The following is a 23,986-nucleotide window of genomic DNA, read 5'->3' as shown; positions in this document are numbered from 1 at the left end:
TCAATCTTGATATTAGASATAAATACTGTCTCAGTACAGAAACTATTTAGACAGTACATTAATGATTTATCCAGAACTTTGAGAATATATGAAACAAAAGATGCAAGAGAATTTCTTTGATACATTATGATAAGCACCCAAAAGCAAAAAACCTTTACTGGTATTTGAAGCTCTTGCTAACAGTATGTCACTGAAATCAGCAAGACTGTTTATAAAATACAACATATATTCAGGATTAAGCCTAATGTGAGAATTCAGTCCACCAAAGTTTTTAAACAGATCTGCTCCATTTAGTACAATATTTCACAGGCTTCCACATTATTTGAAGTATTTTTGCTGATACAACAAAYTACTGAGACAAGGAATAAAGAAGAGAAATACTATCAAAAGAGCAAAAAAGTCTTGCATGAGATTTGACAAAGCACTGCAAGTGTGTCTGGTACATCCAGAATGAGTACAAATTGCAGTGGGAAGACGAACATCTCTAGCATCGCAGCAAGTGATGTAGAATGCTGTGCTCAAGCTGGTTTAGATAATACRTTGCTAATGAAAGAAAAGTATCATTTAAAAGACTGTACTGTTAATAAAATACAACTGAACTTAACTTTCTACTGTTACCAAAAACGAGGGGTATCACATGATCTAAAGAAGTACCACTGAATATCTGACAATTCCTTCCAAGTACTTTTTAAGTAACTGGTATGAAACTTCTTTCACTTGGAAAAGGAAAGCCATTATTCTATATCCTCCTCCTCCCCATGATTCCCTCCCCTCCCTTCTCTAAACAACAATCTAGCAGATACAATAAAACAAAGTTATCTTCAATGCCACTTAATTTCTTTTCTATGCTAAAATAAMATACTGTTGATATTGTTTCCTATTTAAAACAGACAGCAATACCATTTATGGGCATGTTTTCTTTCTTCTACYAATTCTCAAATTTATGCTATAATTGCATAGGACACCTAGAGGCACAGCCATATGTTATGGATATTGACTCTTCCAGAGTGGTTGGCAGCCCTCAGCTTTGCCCTCAACACTCAATCTACTACAGGTGTGCCAACATCCTTGACAACAGACATCCTGACCATGTCTCCCGGCTTAATTATGAGTGACATTTTTTTGGACTTGTGCTGAATGCAGTGAAGTTGTAAAGAGTCTAAAGGCTGTCTAAAGCATCACCTTCACAACAGGCCCAGAAATACATCATTATCACTACAGGTCAGCTAAATCCTTATTCTCTAAGATTTAATTTTAACTACTACTCTTTATGCAACACACTAGAAGTCATAATCACCATCTCAGTGTTACTTGGGCCTCCTGTCAGCATCATTATTCACCATACTTTTTTTTGTGCTAAGGCCTTTGCGGGAATAATGAGAAAGCTGAAAAAGTAACTCTTTACTAAAGAGAGCTACTTCTACTAAAGAGTGTCACTGAATAGGCCTTTTAGTATTGCCATTAGCAATCTTGCAGAGGACACAAAGCTGGGGGATATTATCAATACAGAAGCAGATTGGTATAGCAAAGAAATAACTGGACAAACTCAAGGAATACAATAATACAGATAGAATGACATTTACTGGAACAACATGCAGCTCAATATTTAGGGATTAATAGGCCCTCTGAGCTGGAGGCTSAAAGATCTAATCAATCATATGATCCATACTCTTTTCACTCCATGAAAAAGGCAAGCAGAATACTAAGGATGAATCAGATGAGGTATTTCTAGTAAAGACATGGAAAACTGAATATCATTCTATAAGATCTCAGTGAGCTCTCATGAGAGTCATTATATACGGTCATTATGTGCAGTCACGGTCGCTAAAAAGTGAATTAAAGCAGACGCAGAGGAATAGAGAGCTTATCACACAGGCAAAAAATGGAATAACTCTTTAGTTAAGTCAACACTGAGAACAGAACAGTTTCCTAACAGTGTCATCAGCTATTCTTTCCTGATGATTTCCTATATGTTTAAAGTAGTGACACAGTAAGTCATGTATTAAAATTACTCATAAAAGTCAGAAAAATGGAAAATGTCTCTCTTCCACAATAACTAATAATGGAGCTATGAACTGCTGTATTACTAGCCTGTACATATTTTAATCAAATTAAGTGAAGACAGGAATGTATTTCTGTCATCAGATGCAGCAAACTAGACATAATTTAGGCTAAATATACGCCAGCACAAGAAGCAAGTCTATACTAGGCTCATTATATTGCAACAGAGTTGTGAAATGCTAATCTGGAACCAGAAGTCTTAAATATGACTTTTCAAAGTTATGACCTATTTTCACTTGGAGAGTGAAATAGAGCTTTCAACTTGGGAGTCCTACGAGCAAGGACCTTAAAAAACTTCTAACCCTAAACAGTCTTATAGATGTTGATTCCTGTAGAGCAGCAACTTATTCAGATAACAGCCTCGTACAGAGAAAAAACATTCAGTCCAAGAATTACATTTAAAGTTCTCAGAATGGCCAGAAACTTTTGAATGGGAACATAGTTATGCATTTACAATTAGTCTTGCTATGCATGTAGGTCTAGTCATTAACTTGTTAATTACTAGTTACGCAAGAGAGACACAGGCACGTGCACTGCTTAAACTTCACATGAAAGGCTTACACAAACCTTTCAACTTGAAATTAATGACAAAGAAACAAAAAAACAGTTTGTACTTTTCTTGAAATTCTAAATTCTGAAATTCTTGAAAATCATTTCAGTATCTCCAGACTAAATGGCCAGAATGTCCTCAGCATACAAATGACTTCTAAAGACTTTCTACATAGTTTTACAAAAGGTTATGGTTGACCTTCTCTGTTAATACACACTGWCATTTCTATAACCTCCCTCTCTACACATACTTAAAACAATCAATACAGCTGTCATACCAAATCAGTTATTACATGAATAGTTACATAAATGCTTTAAGATATTACTTAAAGGGTTTACATTTTAAAGCATTATATATTTAACTTGCATTGTACTTAATTATTTTCTACGTAATACATCTGCTATCTCAAGTAACTAAAATTCACGGAGGGATTTCTATCAAAAGCACAGAAAACCTGAATGTTTGAATATAGAAAACAGAGTATTTTTTTCCACTCCACATATTCCTATGTGTGACTAAAGAACTGTGCAAGAAGTCCTCTCTCACTATTAAACTCTTCCCATTTTTTGGCATCTCAACGCTCAGGTGCCCAAGACTATCAGTTTACTGGAAAAGATAACAACTGTCAATTCAAAAAACACAGATCTTGATACCCTACAAGACGTATACAACCTAAAAACACATTTATCAGAGCAAGAAAATTTACCTGAATTTTCAATACTTTAATATTGAAAAACTCATATTTCAATATTTTTATATTTCAATAACTTTTTCACTATTTTGACAAATTTTGGAGATTTTTCCAAAATGATTGTAATCAAAAGTCTACTTTTTATATTGCCCTGTTTAAAAAAAAAAAGTTATTTTTAAGAAATGGATGCTGCTATTTAAATATTTTTAAATGCTGATTATCATAATACTTTCCATTCTGGCATAATTTATAAATACAGAATACCTAACAAATGGAATGGGAGTTAACAGAAGACACCTAGCTGTTCAATAACACAAGGAGCTGTTCTGGCTTTATCCAGATGAAAMGGCCTGGTGATCTTTATGACAGTTACTCCCTTCTGCTGATTCACAGCATCTAAGTGCTTTGTGCCAAAGACACCGCCCTTCATAACACAGCTTCTTCTCCTCCATCGCTCAGGATGTGGCAATTGCCRTTGGCAACATCAATGCTAAGCATCATCACTCAGCACTCCAGTAGCACGAATGCAGTACAGAGGAGTGAAACAGGGCTCCAGCCCAGCTCTGTATGCTGGGCTGCCATAAAAGCAGTCTTTCTACCCAAGTGCACTCTTGTAATTCAGTCTAACCCACTGTAACRCGCTTTTGTCTTCTTGAGCAGTAAAGAATTTATATTCTTGAAAATCTGGTCCCAAGGAACAAGCAAGAAACACAACACTGACTCTATACTCCCTAAACATACTATGTGATAGTTTCTGAACATCTAGCACTCCAGGCAGACAGCGAACCGTCTAGATACTTCATTAGTCATGAAGTCTTCGTTGCACCAAGTATTTAGTGAATGCAGATATTATAGACGCAAGAAGTTTAAATCCCAGGATTTAACTCTTGCCTATGGAGAGACAACATTTTCATCAACTACAATTCAGTTGTGAGTGTTCCAAAACTCTAATTAATAATTCACTAGAGCTGACTCCTGCACTAGAAGTGCACTTCACATCCACTTTTATGAGCTAATGGTCAGAGTGGTCAAAAATATTCTTAGCGTTCGTAAAAATCTATAAAAGCTGCATTACCTTGAGCCCCATCTACTGGTACCTCATCTATTTGCACACAGAGAAGGCCATTTGTACAGAGGTCTCACATTCAAACTTAAATATAGACTCATTGGAGTAGTTTTTGGTTTTTGTTGTTGTTGTTTAGAGAGAGGAGTTGTTTTCAATTTAGCTTTACAGCCAAATAAATCTTTAACACACAGCTAAAACATTCCTATATAAAGGCAAAACAAAAAATGAAACGTACACATAAGCATGGATATTTTGAGAACTGTATTTGATTATGAAGCATTTGACTTAATGTTTAAATGCCTAAGATGATGTTATTGTCCATACCACCAAGTTACCTTTTCCCTTTCACTTATTTATCCTAGTCTATCATGTTGAGGACTCTGCTGTTCTTCAGCTTTAGTACTGGAATATCCCCCTACTGAAATGGTGCCAAATCCTTTAAATCCTCTTGCAAGGGCTACTAGTGAAACAGAACACATCATTCACATTTCAAACTGCCACCCCACTGCTGAACAGCAAAGACTGGCAAATTAAGTCCCTACTGAAGTACAGTCAAAAAGCTAACTTCCATCTGAATGACTTATGAGAGAATTCTGAAAGAAACACCTATGACTGGGTGCTCAAGACTTAAGTGTTAAAAAACTTGAGAATGAATGTGTGCATTTCCTTACAGAATTAAATACCCTCTTTTTTAAATTACTTTTGTGGCTTTGTATTACTTAAACCAGTATTTAAAAGACTCTGATGATCATGAAGACCTAACAGTCCATAATATTTCAGCTACTACCCATTATACTTAGGAAATAATGTAATTCTTATGGCTCCTCTAATACAACTATATCTTCTCTGCCTTTCACGAARAGCAATGGTTTGATCTTTTGCAAAAAAATGGATATGTATACATTCATTTTCTTCTGAAGATACATTGGCTTCAAAAAGTCATACTATTACATTAGTCAGTGRTTTTAATCACAATTTTTAAACTTATTCACTATGTACACCTTGATTATTTTTTAAGTTAGAAAGGCATGCAATTCTAGAGCAGAAAATGAGTATTTCTGTCTAGCAGAAACCTGCAATCAGTATGATTTATTTTCTTACTTTTAAAAATTACAGTAATTACAAAGTTAATGAAAGAAATGAAACTAGCTTAAAAACAACTGTAGCATAKTTGAAAATCAACGAAGTATATTTAAAACTCCTGATTTTGAAGCATCAGTGTCTGAAACTTGCAAGGCTTAGAAAGAGCTTAAAAGAAACAGCCCTTGAGGTACTGAACACAAAACTAAGCATTATTATCCATTTTTTTCCAGCAATTTGATGATCCATCTCAAGGTCACTAACTTTGATAACTGGAAGGGAATGGGGTGGCCATATTCTTCCTTTTTTGTTTTTAATATATGATTTAACTCTATTTTAATGAAATTCTACAAACGTATTCTTGACTTTTCTCCAACAGAACTTAAGAGGAGAGAGACATTCAATTCAGCTTGAGAAGGATACTGCTCACATGCTCATTCTCCTTGCTCCACACTAATTTGTATTACTATTTGATTGTAGAAGTTTACTGCAGTGATCACAGCTTAAACATCACCTGTTTTATTGGGGTGATTTATTAAGATGTAGCACTTGCAATAGACAATTATCTATTGTCTGTATCATCATTATTCAAAAAAAATGACTGCTCAACAAGAGACCTAACATTTCACCCCCTCACAACATCAAGGAGCCTCATAATACATCAGAATTAATGAGTTGAGAACAAAGATTTTTTTAATTAAAAAAAATTTTCTACTAAAATGAGAGGTTTTGTCACAGGAAAAAAAAAAATCAGAAAATCTATGACAAGCCACAGTTTTGTTTACATCCCTTGCCAAGTCCCTTGCTAAGACAAGATGCACTTTCACCAAATTCTGAGCAGGACACAGGCTCATAAATCCTGGCACTTGAGTTGCAGCAAGTTCAGCTCTAACATCCTACTCAAGAGTATCCTGGCTTTACTATAGTGTTGCTTGACATCCTAAAGCTATGAAACTTACTTTCAGTGTCTGTGTCTTATGGCTATGCAGGATTGTTTGTACGTAATGCTTGCTTATTTTTTCCAGTGAGCTAGACAGAAACAGTACAGTATAAGTGGTGATGGGAAGCACTACCAAGTATTGCTTCCTCTCAGGTACTAGTTGTTAACCATTTAAGAACCAAAACTTTACACAGTTGATACCAATAAAATAACAGAAAKGAGCACTGATTTTAGTTATAAAATTGTTTTAACATTTACTTCTCTATTCAAAACTTGCGGGCAGTTCCAGCTGCTGCAAATCAGAGCTGCTTCAAATATGCCCAAGAACAAGTCCCTGGCATTCAACCAGAAGCAAACAGAGCACCTTCCTGAAAACAGCAACTGCTGACAGAAGGCTGCGAAGACAAAGCATAAATAACCTAAGGTTATTTTTCCTCTATGGCTTGTTTCCTCCAATTCTGTGCTATCACTATTCCAACAAGAATGTTCTGCCAATTTTTTTTTGCAGCTGGATGGGAGGAGGGGAGGGAAGGAGCTGTTAGCCTAGGATTTCTCTGCATTAATTTTAGGCTGATAGCAAATGTCCATGTAAAATATATATATATATAAATATATATATATATAAAAATATATATGACTTGACATTATAAAACTTAGTGGAGGAGGAGGACCTGCTACGTTTAAGTCAGGTCTCCTCATCATCTTTCCCCACAAAAGATCCATACTTAAGAATCCATACCCACTTAAATCCATATTAAAGAAATAAAGTTTAGGCTCATCTACTTTAATCAAAAGAAAAGTCCTTTGAACATGCAGTTCAGTTTATGCAGGAGATTACTCAAGAAATCTCTCTAAATGCTCCATTATTTAAGTTTTAATAGATACAAGTTTCTTAATATTAGCTAAGCATAAAACACGTAAAATATTTCAAAATTTAGAGCTAGAGAAAAAAGCATAACTGTTTTCCACTGGTAGCACATATTTTCTGCAAACAGCCTCTTTCTTCACCCTTTGACAGGTGAGAGGGTAAATGCATCCCAGAAGTTCCTCGCATCTCTCATCCTAGGTCCTGTAACTCTTTTCTTTAAGAGAAAACTATGCACTAGAGATTAAAACTTAAATGAGTTTAGTGTCTTCTCCAAAACTTCTATTACAGATTTATCATTCAAGTTCAAGCTTCCATTTCAGTCTGTCTCAGCTCCAGCACAGCTCCTTCTTCCAGAGAGAAGAGYCTTTTCCCAACATACATTAGAATTTCTGGACAGACATTTGAATAAGGACACATCTGAATGAGGATGGCCCTTAATCTACAGTTTCTCCAAGAAGCACTAGTAAACCTCTCCCTCAAAGCTTTCAGAAACTTTGATGCCCTCCCAGTGAAAAATGTCAAATTATAAAAGCTTTTATAGTAGAAAGTACAGTATTATGGTACAGACCACTATTATTTTGATTGACACTTAGGACTGAGATAAGTTAGTAACTTTGACTTGTTGACCTTTTGCCATTTTCCTTAGTTTTCCTACGTCTCATTAACATAGCTATTCAGCACAATTTCTCATCTGTTTGAGTTTGCATTACTTTGCCTTCTATCATTCATGCAATAGCTTATGATTTCCCAAACACTACTGCGAAGTGTCATGCAAGCTTTTAACTAGATCATTCTGTTTTCCTACCTCCCCTTTCTCACCCTTTTCCCATCACAGCAAACAAGTCGCTGTCCTGTACTCAGCAAGCTCTTTGCAAAGACTGCTGTCATTAAAGTCCATCCTCTATATTGCCCTTTATCCATGGAAAGATAGTTTTGTGAAGTTCAAGAATGCTGCCTTTGCTCCTTTCCTGAAACTCTCCTTGTCACACCACAGCACTCATCTTTAGTTACCTCACAGGATCACTAATTCCATAGCCACTTTAATTATTATTGCCCCATAATTCATTAGTCTCTGTGCTAGTCTGTGTTCGAACAGCATTTTCTCCTATTCTCACTTGTGAGGTTTCAGGATTCTTCTTTCATAYAGTTAGTTATATACCGTACAATGGTTCTAGCTGTTATGCCCTCAGATGCTGAGCGTAGAAGTACTTAAAACTAATAAGACACGTTTAATCTAACTATGAACTTCAAAGACTTGCCATTATACTTTGTGCCAAAGCACTAGTTCTGCTCTAATTCATTGTATTTTCTTACAAAAGRAAAAAAATACTTCTCAACACCCCTGTGAAATTCAGTATTTGCAAAGTAACTGCATGACATAGATTAGAAGTCATAGGAGCAGCAGAAGATAACTATGCAACTGGTGTGGGAGTGAGGTAAGGGAGAAGAGCAATGATTTGGGGAAAAAAAATTAAGTTATCATCTAATTATAGCTGAAGACACATAGTAGTAACAGTTCGTCAGAAACACTAACCTTTCTGAACACATCATGCCATTAATGCTGTACCAGCAGCACTTCTAGACCCAAATTAAACGGCTCAGCTGCAGTCTGCCCTTGATTTTGGGTTCTCATATGGAGCTACCATTGGCTGGAAGGTAATATTGGTGAAAAATAATTAACACTGAAAGAGTTAATCTTTACATTTTATATCAAATTTTACAAAAATCACTATTGCAGGATTATGTCTTTTTCAAATCTGAATTCTAATACTCTTGATTTCTAATGAGGGAATCAAAGAAACACTGAAAACTTCATTTTTCAATTCATTTTTCAAGCAGAAGAAACATTTAATATGGAACCAAGAGAAACAGAGCCCATGATCAATGGGCAGTAATCAGGGCTGTCCATTCTTCGTCTTATGCGGATTGACATATACTGATCAGCTCTGTTTACGCACACTTTTATTAATCAGTGCAGCATATATTTATTTCACAGGCTAATTTCCTGGAACCTAATTTCTTTAGGCAGAACCCATTGAAAGCCTATAGTTTTCATGAAAAATATAATAGCACTCCCCATTAGTTTTAAAGATYAGATGTTTTATTATACAAAATATCTAATTTCTTACCTCTGCCAAGGAACAGGGACGTTTTAAATTAGATAATTAATTATTTGAAAATGTCTGGTCTTCCCCTAGAGTGTAACCAAATGAATCATCAATTCACTTCACATTAATTTCTTCCCTTAACACTCATATCAGTAGAGTTGTTAAACTCTTTGCATGATCACTGAATCTTAAAAATCTATAAACCCCATCATCTTAGCAGGAGGTTTCCATCTGAAATCTCATGCCAAATCCAGACTGCACTTTAAAATGCAAACTCACAACTTTGTAACAGAAAACCACAGCTTTTAAGTATGTGTACAATCTGAAAATTGGATGCCACCAATTCCAACATCTTCAGAAGGAAAATGTTCAGTGAGAATCTCTACACTGCCACAATTTTTCCCCATTTATATTTCATAAAAAAATGTTAATAATCAAAGTAAATCTTTGTTCTTGCATTCTTACTGCCAGTCTACATAGTCATAATACTATAAAGTGAAAATTGCAGAGCAAAACAAAACAAAGACACTCAACATCGAAAAATTTCAGTACATGTTTAATGTTGTTTGGTTCCCTTTATTCACAATAAGCAACAACTATAAAGTGAAAGAGAAAACAAAAAGAAAAAACACCAGATGTACTGTGTAACAGATCTKAAATTTTATTTTTGCTAGCATATACATAAAATGCCATCCAGCTCCTTAAATTAAAAGGTGAGAAATGCAGCACTGCTCTGCAGAAGGCTAAATTGAACAACATGGCCTTAATCCCAAACAGCTATTCAAAAGAGGTCTTACAAGGGATATGCGTCTTCATGCTGACCTTCCAAGGAGGGTTAAAGCTACTGAGATGATGACTCATCCTCCCACCACACACTGCTGTGAGAAGCCTGGCTCTGTCTTCTCCATAACCTCCTCATGGGCACCAGGATCTGCTGAGCCCCCACCACAGCTGTTCCTTCCCCAGGCTGGACAGGGCCCTGTCTGGCAGTCTTTTTACACAGAGCAAATGTTCCAGGCCCTGGCAGCTTAATGGCCCTCCTTTCAACTTGCTCCAGGGTTTCCCTGTATTGTGCAGCCTCAAACTGCATCTTGTATCTGAGAGCTGATTTGGGAGGGACAGATCCTTCCCTGATCAGCTGGCTGTGTTCCTGCCGATACAGCTGGGATTGCTGTTAGCCTTCATTGGTCCCAGGACATCCTACAGGGGGTTGCAGGGGGCTCTGCTCAGGACTGGACTCCACRTCTGTCCTTGTTTGCTGTCATACGGGTCATGTCAACCCATTCCTACAACCTGTTCAGGTCCTTCYGGATGGCACTGCTGCCTTTGGCTGCATTGACTGGTCAAGCTTGCTGTCTCTGGAAACCTAACAGAAATGCCTTCTGCCACCTCCTCCAGGTCACTGATGATATGAAACAGGTCCGATCTCTGCAGTACTCGTTACTAGCCACCAGGCTGATAGGACCCATAACCACTATCATCTGAGACCTTCTATCCAGGCAGTGTTTTATCCATCTAAGTTGTCCGTTCAGCCATCTAAACCATCACGACCCAACTCAAAAACAGAAGTGTCAAAAGCCTTGTTAGGACCCAGATAGCCAACACAAACTTCCCACAAATTCAGACATTTTATCACAGAAGGCAACTGGGTTAGTCAGGTATAAAACCAGGTAGACAGCTACCACTCATCACCACCTCCTTCATGTGCCCAAAAGGGTGTTCCATGTTCTTCCAGGGAACCAACTGGGACCAGCSCATACTTTCCCAGGCTGTCCTTTCAGAAAATGGTTGACTCAGTACAGAAAGCAGAACACACTTGAAACAACCAAGGCCACAGCTCTCTACACCAGAAGAGGTCTCTTTCCACCCCACTCTGACAATTGTTCCTTCTCTGTCAGCCATCTCAAGTTCAAGTATATCTAGGATAAATTATTCAAACTCGCAATAATCTTTTAAAGGAGAGGTAATACATACATGAACACATTATATAAAGATCACAACAACTTCATTTTTTTTTTAAACRAAGCATTTTTACAAAAGCCAGTCTCAGCTCAGAGCTGTGGAGCTAAAGCATTACAATAATCTCCCAGTCTTGTGGGACAGGGACCTATGAACCATAGGTTGCRCACTTCAACTTAAGTAAACCATACTTTCCCAAAAATAAACAACCARCTACATCACTTATATCAAGACATTAGAAAGGTAGTGAATTTCATTTCAGATGCACATAACATTACTCAGCTGGCTTACTGCAGAAAGGCGATTTCAGCACTTAGTGTTTTATTTAAATGCTGGCAAGCAACCCAGATCAAATGCCCTAGGTCAGACCATAAAGAGACTTGCAGCTATTAGGAAATAAATACACATAATTCACTGCTGCTACTTTTCTTTTTGCTCACAATGCAAAAGTTCAAATCTGAAAATCTAACATTACAATCAAAAAATTCAGCGAGGATTTGGCCTATTCTCTAAAAAGTGCTMTACAGCTGCTTCCCCAAGGTTCTCTGGAATCATGAAATAGCGAACTATAAAAAAAAAGAACATCTGATCTAAAGAATTCATTACCTGATTTAGAAATGAAGTTGCAATATAGWTAATTATTCTGGCAAAACCAAAGAAATAAGTCTAAAGGGAGCTTTGGCATAAAAGTATTCTGCAATACTCTCAAGCAGTGTGACTTAGTTTTTAATAACTGAAAGACAAAAAAAGTCCAGATTTCTGAAAGTTAAATTTTAAAAGCAATTTATCCTCAACAGCAAACTTGAATTAGCATCTGTCAGGGTTCTTAGTCTTCAAAACACCTATTAAAAATCTAGAGGTTCAAGTCAGTCTACCATTATCATGGGAGGGTGAAGTAACAGTGATAAAACAACAATCCAAGGAAAACAAAGCAGGCACTTAATGTACAATATAAAACCTAAATTTGAAAAACACTTCCCAACAACACTGTGTTTGACAAAATGAAGCTTTTTGTCTGCATTTCCTGACCTAAATGTCCCATGATTGTAGCAGATTYTAGTCCTTAGTCATTAAAGCATGTAACACTTATAATCTTCAAAACTCAAAGCTTTATATTTACCAGGAAAGATCCAGGAAAAGAAAAACAACTTGATAACTTAATGGTTTTATCCATAGCAATAGAGTAGGATCTCACCAAAACACAGGCTTGAGAAAAAGAAAACAAGCAAACAAACAAACAAAAGCCAACAGAAAATAACTACCTCCTATTAAAAAAAATCTTCCAGAGCACATGTAGTCTAAAATCGCAAGGTAGTTAGTGATGAAAAACAAGCTCATTATATAAATATAAAGGATACAGTCATTTCTAATGAAGGGAAATGCTGCCAAAAAAGAAATTGGAAAAGTCTGAAGTATCTGTATCAAATGCAGAAGCCCTTTCTCCTCCACAAACACCTCCAGTCTTTGCTTTTTAGTAAGTACTGCAGAACATAAATCTATATGTTTATCTTGTGTTAGTACTTTGAGATATATTAGAATAAGCCAAAAGCAACCATAACAAGTGTGCAGTATACCATACCTCACTTGCCCCATCTAATGAATCCCTTTAACAATCTGTGATACTGCTATTCTGAAGACAACCACACATGAACCCAGACATGGGGATAGACCTATACTATTCCAGGAACAGCACTGGCAATATAGATCAAAAAACATACAGATAAAAAAAAAAAAAAAGGTTGTTTTTGTTCTTTATTTTCCCTCCCTTCCTCTGAATCCTTATTTTCACTTTCAAGAAAGTAAGAGATAAGTAATTCAGCCACTATCCCTTCCAAGGCACTCTCCCCTTCCACCAGGACTGCACTAAGATGTATATAGGATATGCGTATCCTGCCACCTCCTCGGGCAGCAGCAGAGCACTTTCCACTAGCTTCCCAAAGCCCAAACCTGCTCCCCACAGCCCAAAAGCCAGGCAAAGTGCATATGGCTGAAGGGTAGCGATGACCATTATCATTATTCCACTGCTCAGTGAGGGTATGATCCAAAAAAGTTATTTTCTTTCTAAACAGCAACTTAGGAAAAGTACCTTCTATAAAGCCAATTTCAGCAGAGAACACTACTGCTTGATGTCTTTTATGCTGTTCTTTCTAAGAACAGATGTAATATGTCTAAAATCTTCAGTAATTTTACTGTCGTATCTTAACAGAAAAATGGGCAGAATTAAACTATACTTTTCTGAAACTACTTTTTCTACAGATAATCTATTCTAACTTCCTATAAAGACTTTTAAATATTATTCCAACTGTTGAAAAATACATATACCATGCTGTAAACAGACCAGGCATTGCAACAGGAACTTTAAAAGCTTCTAACAGCTCGTTTTGAAAATGGAACAAAAATGAAAGTCTCTTGCATATACAGTAATAAAATGAAAACACTGAATAACATTAACCGAGTTTCCCTGAAACAGCAATCCCAGATGATTACCTGTTTGTGAGATTGTGAAGTACGTATTACCGCAACACTAACATCTCATACACACACAAATTAGCAAGCAGCTGCACAACTTGCAATGCAGGAGCTAGCACTGCAGAAATCCTATCATGGCTTTTACTAGACACAAGTCATCAAATCTCATTATTTTTCTTAAAGGGAGATGCCTTTCTGTGAAATGTATAGACCTTAATTTTCAGGCTTTAGGGATGTTGTCTATATTACCAGGAAAGTACAGACATTTCAAGAAAGACAAAAAAGAACAAAGCAAAAAGAAAAAAAATCAACAAAAAAAAAATCAAAAGCTGGATGTGATACAAGGGACAAAAGATTGCTATGAGATGCTATCATAAAGTATTATGAAAAGCTGCCAAAATAGAACATTAATGGGATGAAAGACTAGCTTCCTGCATCTCCAAAARCTACTTCCAAAGAAGTAGAAAAATTCTTGTATTGCTGCAGTCCTTCACTTCTAAAGATGCTGCAACAGAAGAAAAACCCAGCTGTAATCACATCTGATTGATCTTTACTCCAGAACGTGCCTCYTTCCCTCTCTTGCTTTAAAGGATTCTTGTAGCAAGGATTTAAAGTTTTATTCAAATGTAAAGTGCARTGCCATTACCACAGTTCATTACTGAAAAAGAAAGCAAAGTATTTATCTTTAGCTATTTACTGCTTTCTATGGGAAATCAAAATACAATGAAAAGGCAAGACTCATCGGTGTTTCACACCCAAACATGAGATACAACTCTCAAGAGTTCACATGTGAAGCTGGGCTGCAGGAACTTTGCGGCTTGTAAATGCCACAATACTTCTTGGCAAGTAATTTCATCACTAAAAATACAGATTTCATTCAAATGAATCTAAGAGCTAGATCCAATATGCACACAAAGGGTGCATTAAGTTCTAAAGAAACAACTGAAATATTTTGTGAGAAAATTTTAGAGKTTTTTTTTTTCTCCTGAAAAACTAATGCATTTAGTATTTTTTTTTTACAAGTATAAATATTGCCAGAAATAACTATCAAGGAAATTATCTTTAACTGAACAACCCTCTCTGCTGGACTTCTTGTTTCCTTCTGCTCAGCCTCTAGCCATCAGTGGCTTTAAAGCCATCTGCTTGCTCGGAGGTTAACTGAAAGTAAGGGGAGAACTGCTAAGGATTCTCCTGCTAAGCAGCTCCTCCTGCTCTAGTAAGAGCTCCCAATCCTTGCATACTTGGTGTGGCCGGGGAGTGACCTTTATCCACAAGCTATTTAGCACAAAATACTTACGGAAACAAAACGCTAATCCGTTCTTGTCAAAATAACCTATCAGGACAGTTCAGTTCATCTCCGTCAGATCGGTCCTGGCAAGGCAGCACACGGCTATTCAGGACTGGGAGAGGACAGCCCTACCACAGGATTTACTTCTCTGTACTCAGTATGATACTGAGGCCAACCGAACACATGTAGAAAGTAATCACAGAATGCTTAAGGTTGGAAGGGACCTCCAGAGGTCATCTAGTCCAACCCCCCTGCACATGCAGGGTCACCTAGAGCACGTGGCACAGGGAAATACTTAATACAGTGCATACAAACAAGCCTGATTTTTATATCCGTCTCCATGGCAGGCATATAGCTATCCATATAAAAAATTGGCTTTCTGGGTCTTGTATCACTGCTCAAAGTAGTTTAACTTCACTTGTTTGACTATGTGCTGAAAATGCTTAAGATGCAGCTGAGAAAAGTATCTGCAGCTATACCTTAAAGAAAGGTACCAGAGAGGTGATCTCAAGGAGGCCGTGTCCAACCAGCCCATGCCACTCACTTTTGCCCAGTCCCAGTACCTCACTGTGGGCTCAGTTGATGTCTAACTGGAAACTGCAGCAAGTCAGGAAGCGTAGGTTACTACAAAGGAGACCCTTGCTTCTTTCAATAGCTAGCAGGTTGCATCTTAACCTCCAGTCAAGTCATACGTTTTCCACTGGCACTCAGCATTTTAAATGCCTATTACTACATGATTATCCAAATACACTAACAAATGTTGTAGGCACACAGGGCAATGCTGCTCTTGATGTATCAAGCAACATGATGATAGCTTTAATAGAAACCAGTACACATAGTCAACCATTCAGATTTCAGGGTTCTTAAGCAGAAGGATACTTCGATTTGTACCCATATATGGATAAAAATTTCAAGTTAAGTAAAATGGAAAAAAAAACCCTATTCCATGGGAATCACAAAATCATCATGCATGGTATTTAAATGCACCATTCTGAAAGAAAACTTGTACCTACACAAAGATACCAGGTTAAACATAAGCCTGGTGAAGGAAGTTGAGCTATTACTAGTTAGACTGATCAACTGCACTTAGGAAAGTCTTTTTTATTATTAAAAAAAAACTTCATGTTTATCCTGAAGCACTACTTACAACTGAAATATCATTTTGCATGATGCCCTTCAGGGCAGAAGGTAAGCCATGAAAGAGACATCAAATTACGCAAAAGCAACATCGAAGGAATACTTATAGAAATCACCACAGAGTAAGACCAGTAGGTCATTTTACCTACTTCCAGCACAAAATATCCCTACCCACACTGTATACTCCTCGCAGCACTAATCCAGTTTTGCTTTATTTATTTATTTTTTAAATCTGTGGATGTTCAGTGGTTTTAGAAAACCTCTGGAGCAGCACCTCAAAGCAATCAGCTATCAATCTTTTAAACCTAGTGAAATCCTTATAAGGGAACCCTGTGCTATTCCTCACATAAGTAAGGAACTTGAGAAATTATGTTGCAAATTATATCTTCACCATATTTGCTTTGAAAACCTCAGCTCCAAAAAAAAAAAAAAAAAAAAAAAAAAAAAAAAAGAGAGAATTAAAAGAAAAGATAGTTTCAGACCTCATATCACGGCGTGAAAATGTAATACTTAACTAGAAAAATAAAAATTGGCAAAAACCTTAGAGTGTTATGACCTGTGGGACTATAACAGATAATAATCAGACAGAAATCCTGGATTAAAGGGACTCATTGTATGTAATGATATCCAGCAGCAACAGAGGCTGTCATAGATGAGGGCAAGATGGACATAAAGGCATAAATGAATGTAAAATAAACTAAGCATTTTTATTTTCTTTTTTTCCCCCATACTTATGCACAGTATATAAAAGCCTTATCTAAAAGTATTTCCCATATGGTTTCTGGTAACTACACTACTGTACAAACCTAGGGACATAAGTAATCACAGGGCAGAAATTATTGTTATTTACCCACTGCTGTCACAGCTCTCCATAATTACACAGGTTGACCCAGCTTCTTGACAAYGATAGGAAAAAAACAGTTTTTGTAGAAATTTTGTCAGTCTCTCAATATAGAAGCATGGGAAATAAAATTACTGCAGCTGAAAATTGGCAATCATCTCATGTATGTGCATATGTTCCTGTCAAAAAGTTACCATTGGAATAATGCTTAAAGACAAAAAAGTCCTCTAGGTATAGATTTTAGCTTTATCCTAAAGTATGTCCACTACTTAGCTATGCACAAATGCACTAGGCTCTTCAAAATAAAACAATTAAAGAAAAAAAAAAAATGTTTGCAAGGATAGTGGGATAGGAAGGAAAGGTCATCCACAAAACACTAAACTCCTGCTCTGCATTAAAGGKAAATTAGTAGTAGAAGAGGGGGACACATTAGCATTTCTAAAAGGGAGCAAGAAGAGTTTATAATCCTTAAAGAACTGCAGACTCCCTGCTCCCAGAAGGCTGTAACTTTGCCTACACCCTCCAGCCTGACATCCCCAGGGAAGAGTGGCAGTCCCACAGCTCCCCCTTGCAACCTTCAATTCAGGCTTGGGCAATAAAGGCTCCTCCTGACTCAGAGCACACAGCACGTCTTCCCCTGCCTCTATCACCTTCCATCTGCAGCTGCTCCATGCTGTCACTAAGTTTTATTGCATCAAAACATCACAGTGAAAATTGTAGATTCTGAAAACTGAAAACCTGTATTTCTGCAGCAATGGGTGCCATAATTAAGATATTCCAGATATCTGTCTCCATTTCAACCAGGTAGAAGAAAGCATACTTTCTTTTATACTATTTAAAAAGTTTCTAAGAACTTTTCTAGAAAAAAAAAAATTAACCTACAAGAGGCACTTCAGAAATAAGCTTGGAGGGATGGAGAGAAGAATACTACCAAGAGTCTCAAAACCAGTCTCAGAAGTTCATTGCTTTCTATAAAGTTTGCTGAACACAACCAATTTTTTTTCTTTGAAATACTGAGTTTTATATCCTGAGTTCATAGAATTATCAAATCTTTTTTAATACTACTCAAATACTTTATTTTTTAAATCTTTTAACATGTATGAGATCAGATATATAGCAGTACAATCGAACATGCTTCCACTGGACACTAGCTAAAGACTATATACATACCATAAAAATGGATATACCAAAATTACATTACACTCACATGCATTTCATATGCCAGCCCTTTCACGCACACACTGTACACTAATTACTGGCTACTGAAAACTACAGATTCTGTGAGATAATCTCATACAAACCATTTCCCTTGTCAACTTTATAAACTCAAAGTAGAAGTCTTTCTCCTGCTGTGATGAAAGATACTACAGCTTAATCTTTAAAGACAGACCCACACAAGTATTCCTCCACTACCAAGACTAAGATTTTATAAATACACAAATCATGAGAAGACAGACACAAATCTCACAACTGTAAATTTTGGGGGCCTTTCAGTTATATGTTCAGACCTTGTTTCAGTAAAATCCCCTGCCAARGTCCTTCATTATGGCTACTATTCCCAAACAAGTCCACTTCCCATATCATATACTTAGTTAATCAGCCATACCCTATGGTCATTGTAGGCAGTGAGTAAACTTCCCTACAAGATAGCATCTTGCACAACATAAGTTTATGATGAAGAAGGCTGAAACCTAAACCCTTTGTCATGAATTCCTCCAACTGATACAACCATGGAATTTAGCCCCATATTGGCTTTCCCTTTACTTCCTCAATTTCTTCTATCTATCCCCTTTAAATAGGAAGGATAGGAAGGCCTTCTAGTTTATGACTACTTTCTAGGGTTTCCAAGCTTGCAAATTTTAAGATTCTTAATATCTGTTTTTCAGAGATGAATTCCTTCCCATTTTCTGATCTGAAAGAATTTAATCCGAAAAGGATTAAATTCATAATCTCACAATGAAGATGTTTTTATAGTTTCAAATACTTGATGCAATTTTGATACTCAGTCAATGTTCTTTCAAACTTGAGAACTTCATGAGGTTCAACAAGGACAAGTGCAGGGTCCTGCACCTGGGGAGGAATAACCCCAGGCACCAGTACAGATCAGGAGTTGACCTKCTAGAAAGCAGCTCCACAGAGAGGGACCTGGGAGTCCTGGTTGACACCAAGTTAACCATGAGGTAGCAGTGCTCTCGTGGCCAAGAAGGCCAATGGGATTCTGGCCTGCATCAGGAGTAGCATTGTCAGCAGGTTGAGGGAGGTGATTCTGCCCCTCTACTCAGCTCTGGTGAAGCCTCACCTGGGGTACTGTGTGCAGTTCTGGGCTCCCCAGTGCAAGACGGGCATGGAACTGCTAGAGAGAGTCCAGTGGAGTGTAACAAAGATGACTGAGGGACTGGAGCATCTCTCGTATGAGGAAACACCAACTTGGGCCTGTTTAGTCTGGAGAAGAGAAGGTTGAGGGGGGAATCTTAACATGTACAAATACCYGAGGGAAGAACGTAGGGAGGATGGGGTCTAACTCTTCTCAGCGGTGCTCCAGGACAAGGGGCAATGGATACAAGTTGAAATGCAGGAAGTTCYGTCTCCATGTGAGAAAGAACTTCTCCACTGTCAGGGTGACAGAGCCCTGGAACAGGCTGCCCAGGGAGGTTGTGGAGTCTCTTTCTCTGGTCTTTAGAACCCACCTGGATGCCAACCTGTGCCACATACTCTAGGTGTCCCCGCTGGAGCAAGAGGGTTGAACTAGATGACCACTAGAGGTCCCTTCCAACCTTAACCATTCTGTGATTCTGKGATTGAGGCATTTAAACTTCAAATATGCTTCAAACAAGTACGGAATCATTTGTAATACAATCCTGATGACCCCYCAAGGATTTCAAAAATGCTCCTAATTCTGTGGCTTATGTAAAWTTGAGAAGTGCAAATCGTAAATACATAGAAAATGGAAAAGACAAACAAGCTGACTGACAATTACTGACTTTTCACTATGCTACCATGCATTATATGAAATATATCTTTTGGAAAAAAAAGAGACAAAAGACCAAAATAGGGCAGACAAACATTGGAGAGACTTAACACACACACACACACACACATACATAGAGCTAGTATCATTACAATTAATTCCAGTTATAATCACACATGGCTTAACACCAAATGTTGTCCTAGGCTGACCAGATAAACACAGGATGCTAYATACTATCACTGCCACATGCTTTCTCAAGGCTATATTAGCAGTCATGGAAAAATCAATTTGAATACAAATGTAATTTGTTAAAAGAACAGTGAAAATCATTATGCTGGATCACACTGTCAGCAGTTTGCACAGAAGCAGATGTTGGCCAAAGACACAAAAGCATTCAGTAAGACAGTAGAAGACAGGAGAATCTTGGCCTTACAGAGTCTCAGTGATCTTCAGTCTTTCAGTATAGTTATACTAGAAGTTRTACAGTTTTACTATACATATATATACACATATACACATATATAGTATATATTATACAGTTTACCCTCTTGTTTCTCTCAACACTYCTCCTTGCACAGTAAGATGCTTTATAGAAACTTCAGTGCCTCGGAGTACAGTAAGGGTTCTCACAGCAAYAGATAGAAAGCAACATCTTTTCAAGTAGTTCTTTAGAAATCCTAAAATATTTTAATCTCAGGCTCACCAGACATACACATAAACTCAATAAAAAGAAGCTAAATTGGTCTGGTTTTGGCAACATCACCATCATTTTTAGGCAAATCCCACGTAAAAGGCTCAGCAAAAAGCTGACTGAAAAAGTGGGATAAAAACTAAGGATGAGTTCCCAATAAATATCTCTCAAACAGTAAATCATCTTCACAAGATTCTGTTGCAATCACACTGAACATGACATACATATTGAATATACTGATTTGCTATGCACTCACAGTCCTAGCACTGCAGCTTACCCCATTCCATGAGGTAAATCTAAGGACTAAAATAGCCCTCAGTTACAATTATGTTTTCCTATCATTTGATCCCGTAATCTTCACCAACAGTTCTGAAATCTATTGTCAACAGTGTGCTTCACCCTATATGTTGCACAGTAAATCCATAACTCTCCTACAAATACTCTGGGAGTTTCACTATAATGGTATTGATTCAACTTGAATATGTACTACCAGCATAAATTTAGGAAGTGGCATACCCAACATGAAATTCAATAGTTCAGMTTTGACCAAGGAACAGCAAGAGCAGCAAAATTTAACCCTTACAGACATTTTGAAAAAAAAAAATGTGAATAGATACCACTTTTTATAAAAGGCATCTACATCTTTGTTGCAAGCTAAGGTTTAGATATTGGTGCACCCTTGAAGCCTAATTTTGTCATACATATGCATATAAATACATTTGTGAAGATCAAACTCCTGTACCAGTGCATGAGATGGCAAATTTATTAGACTGGATATGACAAAAATTCTAGTCTTGCAGTGGGATGATTTTTAATCATCATCTCTCTTGACTCTCCCCTGCTATTCCCTCTTTTTAAAGATTTGCTAGTATTGTTAAAAAAATGATAAACCAAAATAAATTTGATCACCGATTACTTGTCAAAATCACAGTGAAAGTAAACAGCTAGTATTTTAGAATATGTGATTTTCAGGGAAGCCTATATACAAACATACAAAACCGAAAAACCTGCCCAGCAACAGCACACACCACCTCTTCTACCTTTGCTGTTCTTTAATGGTAAACCTAAAACACAGATCAGGAATGAAATATATGACTTAACTTCAATCTGCAGTTGGAACTTACCCAAAAAGAAATGAGAAAAGAATTGGCCACTGCAGAGATGGCACTACCATAGGTTTTCATTATACATTCATTATACTCCATTAAATAGACTAACAGACAAGTCATTTTCAAACATTGCACARAAAGTTTTGTGCGGTTCAGAAACACATCTCTGAAGAGTTCTAGTTACTTGTGCTGTTACTTTATAATGATTATAACTTTGAGAAGGTCTATTAAAATTGAATGTTATGACAGCGAGCAAAATTAACCTACTATATCAGATCTGTCAAACAGCATTTTCTTCATCTTCAGCATTAAAAGAAAAGACTCTGCAATTTTGTTCTGGTCCTTTTTGAAGCCCAAGGACAAACCTTTAACTAAACGATTACAACTTAATAACTGCAGAACAAATGGATTCTTTCTTCCCATTTCACTTGCTGTAGAAATCTACAAAGTTCTCTTTGTTCAGGAAGTTACCTAAAGATATTTCAACATCATAGACTTAGATGAAAAAGTACCTTAGATGTGAGCCATTCCGAGTATTACAGAAGCCCAATGCGAAGTATTTATGACATGTCTAGACTTTGTGTCGGATACAGTGCCTTTTGCTTAAAAGACTTCAGGCATAAACTGCAGGTACAAGGACAGATTGCATAAGCTATCACATGCTCRCTGCAACCGTGCAAATGTTATTGGATTTTGAGAAGCCACCATGATGAATAATTTAAGAGCTAATAAAATATTCAATTTTACTGATACATTGGTTTCACTTTAAAATAATAATAAGGAAAAAAAATACAAATAAAAATGAGAACGGCTCTAAAAGTTAATGAAATTAGCCTGACACCCCTTAGGAGTTGTTCTCCTGAGCTTCGGGAGATAGAGCCAGGTCTAAGCGAGGTCTTTAACCCTGGCGAGATGTTTTCTCTCGTGTACCACAGGGCAGGAGCAGGGCAGCCTCCGCACAGCGGCCCCGCTCGCAAGTTTGTCAGGACCGGCGCACGTTGAGGCTCCCGGCTGCGGGGAGCTCGCGGAGCTGCCGCGCGGGGCCGGTGCCGCGCGGCGCGCATGGACAGATGGACACGGGCGGATACAGCGACACGGGCAGAGTCGGTCCTGGAGCCGGCCGCGGACCCGCCGCCCGCTGCGCATCTCCGCGCCCGGTGGACCCGCTGCCTCCGCGCTCTGCSGACGCCCCAGGGCGTCGGGACCCGGGCAAGACGAGCCCTCAACTTTTTTTTTTCCTCCCCCCCGCCCCGGAGATTTTTTTAAAAAATCCCTAACACACCGGGGTGAAGTCCATTTTTTAAAATAAAAATAAAGAGCACAACTCCAAGAGCTCAAGAAAAAGAACTCAAGTTCTTTTTCCCCTCCCAGGGATTTTTTTTTTTTTCCTCCCCAGGGAGGAGGGAGAGGAGATGGACAAGCTGCGTCGGCGTTTCAGAGGCAGATCGCCCTAGTTAGAGGGAGGCTGCAAACGGGGAGGCCGGCAGAGCTGTCCGTGACAGCCGCTGAAGCCTCCCTGCATGTGTTTGCAAACTCCGCGTTTCACCGGGTCTCCGGCAGCGACCTCGCCGCTTCCCGGCTGGAAGCAGGACCGGCTAGGGAACACGCGGAACGTTCCGCGGATCTCACTAAGTCTGCCGATGCGCTGCTCGGGATTTACACCTAAGCCCTTGCGGCGCCGCGTCCCCCGCTAGTCCCGCGCAGTTTCCGAGCAGAACCTGCCCGCGGACGGCTCCGCCGCGGCAGGAGCCCGGGGTCTGCTCCACGCAGAGGCAAGTGATGCCGCTGCAGGGGGGAGCGCCCMAAGCCCACGCGGGACGCGCCGCTGCCGCCCCCGCCCCGTCCCCGCGGCCGCAGCAGCCCCGGCGCGGCCGCTCACCTCGGGCGCGGCGCGGCACGGCCAGGCCCCCGCAGAGCACCAGCCAGGCCAGCACGGCGCGACTCATGGTCCTCCCGCGGCGGGGCAGCGCGCGCCGGCTCCACAGAGAACGCGCGGGGACGGCAGCGATGCTCCGGCGCAGCAGCCAAGCGCCCTTCCGCGGGCTGCCTCCGCCCTCGCCCGCGCGGCTCCGCCCCAGCAGCGGCGGCGGGTGGGCGAGATCCCGGAACAGGGCGGCACGGCTCGGGCTGCCGCGCCTCCAGCAGGGCCGGCTCGCGCTG

The 23,986-nt window shown here is 38.7% G+C and overlaps 1 protein-coding gene across 2 annotated transcripts in view; it reads right to left on the bottom strand.

Annotated features, from left to right (window-relative positions):
* Nucleotides 1–23,842, bottom strand: part of EDIL3 (EGF like repeats and discoidin domains 3) — a 219,171-nt gene extending 195,329 nt beyond the window's left edge. The window contains exon 1 of one of the 2 annotated variants that reach the window (XM_026035921.1): nt 23,706–23,842. In XM_026035921.1, coding sequence (XP_025891706.1) covers nt 23,706–23,772 — 67 coding nt within the window. In that variant the 5' untranslated portion in view covers nt 23,773–23,842. The remainder of the gene's footprint in view (nt 1–23,705) is intronic. The other variant, XM_026035928.1, reaches the window with a different exon arrangement.
* Between the last annotated feature and the right edge of the window lie 144 nt (nt 23,843–23,986).

The sequence above is a fragment of the Nothoprocta perdicaria genome, unplaced genomic scaffold (genome assembly GCF_003342845.1).
Source record: "Nothoprocta perdicaria isolate Ctin4 unplaced genomic scaffold, notPer1 scaffold_1, whole genome shotgun sequence".
Lineage (NCBI taxonomy): Eukaryota > Metazoa > Chordata > Aves > Tinamiformes > Tinamidae > Nothoprocta > Nothoprocta perdicaria.
This window is presented reverse-complemented; position numbering and strand designations above follow the sequence as displayed.